Source organism: Diaphorina citri, unplaced genomic scaffold (genome assembly GCF_000475195.1).
Source record: "Diaphorina citri unplaced genomic scaffold, Diaci psyllid genome assembly version 1.1 scaffold390, whole genome shotgun sequence".
Classification (NCBI taxonomy): Eukaryota; Metazoa; Arthropoda; class Insecta; order Hemiptera; family Psyllidae; genus Diaphorina; species Diaphorina citri.
The window spans coordinates 132,272-139,798 of record NW_007377825.1 but is presented as its reverse complement, the minus strand read 5'-3'; the positions used below and the strand labels follow the sequence as shown (position 1 = coordinate 139,798).

The window sequence follows — 7,527 nt, the reverse complement described above, 5'->3', positions numbered from 1 at the left end:
GTTATGTATACGTACCTACTTCATAAAGTTTGTGGAAACAGGTAGCTACTGCCTACGTACGACTCGCATATGGAAAACTTTCCCCAGCATGACATCTACACGAGATTCAGGAAAAGTCAGGAGGGAAAAGTCACAGACAGAAGAATAAGAAATGAAATGACTGACTCTGAGGAATAGGAAAATAACAAGAATCCTATTATGAGCGTACGGGGAGACATCGTGGCAGTAGATAGAAACAGATTGAAATAGAATTGAATGGGAACGCAGGGAACTGTTTCGAATGCCCCCGGTAAAACTTCGCGAGGTATCAAAGGCTCACGATGGAACGGGTGACTCCGATGATAAAAGAAATAAGCGTACGGGGAGACATCGTGGCAGTAGATAGAAACAGATTGAAATAGAATTGAATGGGAACGCAGGGAACTGTTTCGAATGCCCCCGGCAAAACTTTGCGAGGTATCAAAGGCTCACGATGGAACGGGTGACTCCGATGATAAAAGAAGTAAGTATAAGTAGTGCTTTATTTAGATTGTCAGCTTAGAACAAGTTGTTCCATTATATCAACAGTTTGTTGTACAAATTCGCCCGGATTGTGATTTGTCTGTAAAATCAAAGAAAAGGCGTTTGGTGCAGTTTATTTAGAATTTGTTCTCTTTTAAAAGTACCTGATGGAAATGTTAAAGGGTTAGCCTAACTCTCCATACCTACCATCCTATGTAACTTTTCCGCCCTTTTGTTTCAAATCTTCCTCGACCTCATCTCTCCATCTGGATTTCTGTCTCCTACAAGTTGACTGGAGAACTGAAATTCTGATGTGGACCAGCACCTCGGAATTTGTTCAAAATCGGCGGAATTTGACGCTCACCAAACGGAACTCGAAGAGACTAGTGAGAGCACGAGAAGCAATGGAGACTGGAAAAACGCTGCATATAAATGACCATTTTATTCGCGTTGAAAAATGTAAACAATGACATCGTAGCCGTTACGGAGCTGTAAATGAGAGAACTCCAGACACCCATAAAACTGATGACCCCAGCGGCCAAGCACCATCTGCGAGAATGAAAGATGGATGAACTCTTGAAAGTATCATTAGAAACTGACGCTGCATTTAAATGTGATGAAAAGTGGGTCTGCGAAATTGAAGACTTTTGTAGAAGGCTAGAAGGAAGTCCTGACCTTCCTTACGGCCTTTTTGAGTAAAACGGCTTTTATAATGTTGTTAAGAATCAGTTCTAAAATTAAATATGTTGACTATTTTGTTGACACATACAAGAGTTTTTGTAGAGTTTTTCGTGTTTTTCGTGTGTGTGAATTGGTAATAGAAGTATTAGGCAGCAAGTGCGACTTGGCAAATCGTTTCCAGGGGACGTCCCACTGTATTTCACAATCTTCTTGAAAATCTTGAAATCAAAAACTCAGCGGCATATGGCAGTGCTAGGCATTGAGTGTTTTATTGAGTAAAGCTATTTTATTCATAGTTTAGACTTGTTTCAAATAATATACCTGGGCTTCTGAATGCAGCTTTTTATTTGGAATAAAACTTGATGAGCTGAAAAACTCGAAACAGTTATCAATGCTGAGATACAAGCAGACATTCTGAGATACAAGCAGGCATGCTGAAAACATACTGATGTGAACAAGCAATAATCACCAACTATCCACCTCGGATAAAGCTCATCCGAGGTGAAGGGAAAAAAACCTATGGTTCACCTAGCGGTTAGCAGGGTGGTCTTCGGGTTTGGTTGTTTATGGTTCAAGTTTAACAAGTCTAAAATGGCCTAGTGAATGATTTGAAATTGTAGTTGTGACGCACAGTGACTTTATCGATCGATACAAACTCCTACTTCCAATACAAAGGCCGGATAATTGGCTCGTATGAAGAAATTCGACTTGATTTTCAGAAAAAAGTTAAACTATACAAAGGAAAAGGGACCAAGTTCTCAGGTGCTGAAGACTATTGCACTTCAAAGCACGGAACCCATAAAGTGACAACATTTCAAGACTGGAGGGAATTTATCGAGCTGATTAAAAATTCAAAAACTGAAATCGTTGCTTTATCTGCGAGCGTCATCTTTTTTTATTATTTTAATTATTTTTTATCTCGTTTATGAGAGTCGTTTACCTACTCCCTCGCTGAAGCTGATTAAAAATTCAAAAACTGAAATCGTTGCTTTATCTGCGAGCGTCATCTTTTTTTATTATTTTAATTATTTTTTATCTCGTTTACGAGAGTCGTTTACTCCCTCGCTGAGACAGATAGGAAATCGCACAATGCTGATGCAATCCTCACGGGGAGCTGTGAAGTAGCAAGTGTGTTCGAGGAAACAGTAAAATTGAAAGATTTAAAAAGAAACAATAGTCAATACCAAAAAGGCCTAAATGATGAATAATCTACTAGTGGACGGGACTGGACGTTCCATTACTAGTTTCTAGTGATCATTAAGTCAATACCAAAAAGGCCTAAATGATGAATAATCTACTAGTGGACGGGACTGGACGTTCCATTACTAGTTTCTAGTGATCATTATATAGCTGTGAAGTAGCAAGTGTGTTCGAGGAAACAGTAAAATTGAAAGATTTAAAAAGAAACAATATAGTAACAATAGTCAATACCTACCAAAAAGGCCTAATGATGAATAATCTACTAGTGGACGGAACTGGACGTTCCATTACTAGTTTCTAGTGATCATAATATGTTTTAGCCTTTTGTTAGTTAATTTTGCACTGTTGCCAACTAATATGATAATCATTATATTATGTTTTAGCCTTTTGTTAGTTAATTTTGCACTGTTGCCAAATAATATGATGAATTAAAATGCTACCATTTCGATGGGAGAGTAGTAGCCATAATACTTTAGATAAAATCGTGATTGACAAACAATTAAAATTAGTGTTTACAAAACATTTGTTTCAAATGGCTCATTGGATTTTCTTCAAATTTTTGGGAAAACTTTGAGCAATACCTTTTACTTGTCTCGTTTTCTTTTATAGTGTGAAGTTGTTGAAAATAAGTTCCAAGATGCAAGATACGTTCTTGCTTCTCATTTGACAAATTATTATTACAGTGAGGTGTTTGTTTTGTTTCTTTTCATATCTTTTTTTATTGCATTGTTTGCTAAAAACCTGCTTCCATAAAGTACGCCAGAAGGATGGTTTCATTTTACAATGAGGCAAACACGAACGAAAACCGTCAAAGTTGTTTAGCCATTCGAACCATTTTCGAGATTGATTTTTCCAACCGATTCCATGATCTAAATTAGCTAGTTGCAAATTCCAACCAAATTCCTGTAGTTTTCATGGAGGAGAACAGTCTCCTTTGAAATAAAATCGATTAGCGAACTTCGATCAGACAAAATTTACCTAAAATGAAATTCCTAGTAACACTTTTAGTTTTAATCACACTAAGCCCAATGATCTCACGCATAACAAGTCTACCTTTGAACACAGAACAATCGCAATGGAACACAAGCAAACCTCGAACAAATACAGAAATGGATTCAACAAACAAACCAGAAGAGAATACGTCTATTCCAAATGGCGTAACAGAAATATCAATACCTCTCCGGAAGAAATTGCTAAATACTTTTGTCAGAAAAGATCGATCCGGAACTCACCACCTTGATTTGAACAGGGGAGAGTTCACTTTCCATATAGCTACTGGTGATGATGAGAACAACTATGCTCACAGTATTATACTTGGAGGACTGAATCAAAACTTGGGTAAGAATAAGAACAAGTAGGTAGGTAATTGTGCTTTATGGGTGATTGCAGCCAAATATCTAGGCAGGTAGGTAATACCTTGAACTTTGACGAAATCAGACTTGGTCACTTTAATTTGTCCTTTCTATGGCAGGACATTTATTTATTTCAACAGTTTTACTTGTGTGTTCAAACCTTTATTGTGAAAAATGGGACCGTTTTGCCTTGGTAGCTAAATAGGTACATTTTGTATGAAATCCACCTTATTTTTATAGGGATTTTTCAGTCCTCTGCTGGCATTATAAACAAGGTATATTCTATTCTATTATTTTCCAGGATCCCGAATCAAAAGGGCCGCCAAAAAAGACGATAAAAACAGAGAGAATGTTATCAAAATCGATGCAGATGTACCATACATTCGGGAAGACACGAGTGCTCTGTTGATTCTTGTGGCGGTGTTGGTATGCATGTTGATTTTGTATTACTACTGTAGTTGCTGCATTTTCATATACTACCTCAAAAGTAAGTTAACTAGGCTCAAATTGTTAGGAACTTTCGACTAGTTCGAAGAAATATTGTAGGAGGCCATCTCCTTTCCAAGTGGTCATGTGTTGAAACTAATTAGCCATCGGTGAACCAAATGCGAGATAGTTGTTTTGATTCCAAATCAACTCTCTAAAATTGTGAAATTGGTCCTTTGTTATTTATTAAATTCTCTTTGAGTACCTTTTGGTATGCATGTTGATTTTGTATTACTACTGTAGTTGCTGCATTTTCATATACTACCTCAAAAGTAAGTTAACTAGGCTCAAATTGTCTAGGAACTTTTGACTAGTTCGAAGAAATATTGTAAGAGGCCATCTCCTTTCCAAGTGGTCATGTGCTGGAAATAATATTAGCCATCGGTGAACCAAATGCGAGATAGTTGTTTTGATTCAAAATCAACTCTCTAAAATTGTGAAATTGGTCCTTTGTTATTTATTAAATTCTCCATGAGTACCTTTTTTTGTATCCGTTTTGTTAAATTCGGATTTCTATGAGTTCTTCAAAACCACAATGACACATTACTACACCATTCTAAAGTAGGTAGGTACATTACATAACTTAATTATCTTCTCCTTTACAAAAATCTACAAACGTCTGGGATTATAGTTTTTCAAAATTACTTTCACCAAAATGAAGATTACCAATTCGCACTGTTCTTTTTCAGGCCAATTCTGTTTTGATATTGATCTCTACAAGAAGCCTGATACTTGTTGTCCCCCTGGTGAAAGAAGATTTTCATGTTGACAAAGATCATCCTCTGCCCAGCAAGACGCACATTATTGCTGTACAGACACATAATAAATGTAATTGTATTTTGATAGCAATAATTGTCATATTAGGATAACATCAGAATTCATTCTCTCTCCCCATGAAAGACGTATTTTCAAATAATTGTACGTTTTATGCTTCACTATTGGAGAAACGGTATCCTAACGTTCTTATGATGGCTTGGAATTATCTTTTAATAATGTTTTAAACTGGAATGTTTACGATCCTGGCAAGATTTTATGTCGAAACTATGAGGATAAAAATAAGGACGGAACAAAAATCGTCATTTCTACAGAAACCGTAATCTTCAAATCTGGTGATCATCTGGTGTTAACCCATTTGGTGTCAAGTGTTGGAATATTTCCGATAGATTCCCTCATTTTTGTCACTGTTTTCAATCATATTGTACAATATTGTAAATGTACCTATACTCTATAAGTCTAGAAGCTAGATGTCTTCACAATTAGCAAATTCATTTCTACAGAAACCGTAATCTTCAAATCTGGTGATCATCTGGTGTTAACCCATTTGGTGTCAAGTGTTGGAATATTTCCGATAGAGTCCCTCATTTTTGTCACTGTTTCCAATCATATTGTAAATGTACCTAATACTCTAGAAGTCTAGAAGCTAGATGTCTTCACAATTGGCTAAGTTTACTAATTCGAAAAGCATGCTATGTAAAATCGCACACTTTCAAGTTCTCTTTGACGTTCTTATGATGGCTTGGAATTATCTTTTAATAATGTTTTAAACTGGAATGTTTACGATCCTGCCAAGATTTTATGTCGAAACTGTGAGGATAAAAATAAGGACGGAACAAAAATCGTCATTTCTACAGAAACCGTAATCTTCGAATCTGGTGATCATCTGGTGTTAACCCATTTGGTCTCAAGTGATGGAATATTTCCGATAGATTCCCTCATTTTTGTCACTGTTTCCAATCATATTGTACAATATTGTAATGTAAATGTACCTATACTCTAGAAGTCTAGAAGCTAGATGTCTTCACAATTAGCAAATTTTACCAATTCGAAAAGCATGCTATGTAAAATCGCACACTTTCAAGTTCTCTTTGATTTCTGGGGTAGACAATTCAAAATCCATTCCATATTGAATCCTACAGAAGCCTTGCGCCCAATCTGATCTCATTGAGCATCACAGGGCTAATCAAATATTAAATTTTAATACAATAAATTTCAAGAAGGAATTCTATTTGGAGAAAATCGTCCATAGGTTAGTAACAAGGACTATTGGGATTGGGTGTTCTCTTTGATTTCTGGGGTAGACAATTCAAAATCCATTCCATGTTGAATCCTACAGAAGTCTTGCGCCCAATCTGATCTCATTGAGCATCACAGGATTCACAGGGCTAATCAAATATTAAATTTTAATACAATAAATTTCAAGAAGGAATTCTATTTGGAGAAAATTGTCCTTAAGTTAGTAACAAGGACTATTGGAATTGGGTCTACCATCGCATGGGAACTCTGAAGAACGCCTCTGAATAGTTGGTCACTTGAATTATTTTTATTACACTATTTTTTATTCAAATTAAATTAAGATAGAAATTGTCGTCACAATCATTAGGGGGACTGACAGAATTTTATTGTGTGGGTTTTCTATGATGGAATGGTTCAGGTTGCATCAGGCTCTTTTGTACCTTTATGAGGTTCGTTTCTGATCTTATCTTCTCGGTTATAACTCTTGACTGTTATCGGACGATCTACATTTTTATTGGTCAATGTATACAGATGTGAATTATTTGTCTGAATAACAAAATATGAAAATGTTTCCTTTTCTGTGTCCATACTCCATTGGGAAAGTAAATCATATCGGCATAGCTTCTACGGTCATACGCGTATTTTATGTCAGACAAAACTTGAAAAATTACGAATCAGTGAAATTTTTAGCGATAGGTAATAACACCATTGGTGATTCTCGCTCTCCTCCGTTCGTCTTGTAAAGATTGTCTCAGACCATTCAAAGGGATAACAGCCTGAGCATCAAAAGTAAGATCCTTTGGCCGCAAGAATTTTATGAAATACTTTTTAGAACATGTAAAGTTTTAACTAATATTAATTAATGTTCCAAGTTCATTTTAGACCAATATCTATAAGAAAGTAAATCATATCGGCATAGCTTCTACGGTCATACGCGTATTTTATGTCAGACAAAACTTGAAAAATTACGAATCAGTGAAAATTTTACCGATAGGTAATAACACCATTGGTGATTCTCGTTCTCATCCGTTCTTGTAAAGATTGTCTCAGACCATTCAAAGGGATAACAGCCTGAGCATCAAAAGTAAGATCCTTTGGCCCCAAGAATTTTATGAAATACTTTTTAGAACATGTAAAGTTTTAACTAATATTAATTAATGTTCCAAGTTCATTTTAGACCAATATCTAACCCACTACACTAATATGTCCATTCATTAATTATTACGATATCTGGAAACATGAGGGTTGTTCGATGAATGAAACTTTGAATCATGACTATCCAAAGAGTTATAAG

The 7,527-nt window shown here is 35.8% G+C and overlaps 1 protein-coding gene across 1 annotated transcript; it reads left to right on the top strand.

The window, feature by feature from the left end:
* The first annotated feature begins 2,966 nt into the window (after positions 1-2,966).
* On the top strand, positions 2,967-5,086 carry LOC103508341. Its single transcript, XM_008472888.3, has 3 exons — positions 2,967-3,720; positions 4,036-4,221; positions 4,910-5,086. The coding sequence occupies exons 1-3, from the start codon at positions 3,366-3,368 to the stop codon at positions 4,987-4,989; spliced, it is 621 nt and encodes a 206-aa protein (XP_008471110.1). The 5' UTR covers positions 2,967-3,365; the 3' UTR covers positions 4,990-5,086.
* The last annotated feature ends 2,441 nt before the right edge of the window (positions 5,087-7,527 follow it).

Bases quoted from the DNA above. Each gene is read 5' to 3' on its own strand.
- LOC103508341 (XM_008472888.3), top strand. From the start codon at position 3,366: ATGAAATTCCTAGTAACACTTTTAGTTTTAATCACACTAAGCCCAATG. The intron at 3,721-4,035 runs GTAAGAATAAGA...ATTATTTTCCAG, and splicing joins AGGACTGAATCAAAACTTGG to GATCCCGAATCAAAAGGGCC. The intron at 4,222-4,909 runs GTAAGTTAACTA...GTTCTTTTTCAG, and splicing joins TTTCATATACTACCTCAAAA to GCCAATTCTGTTTTGATATT.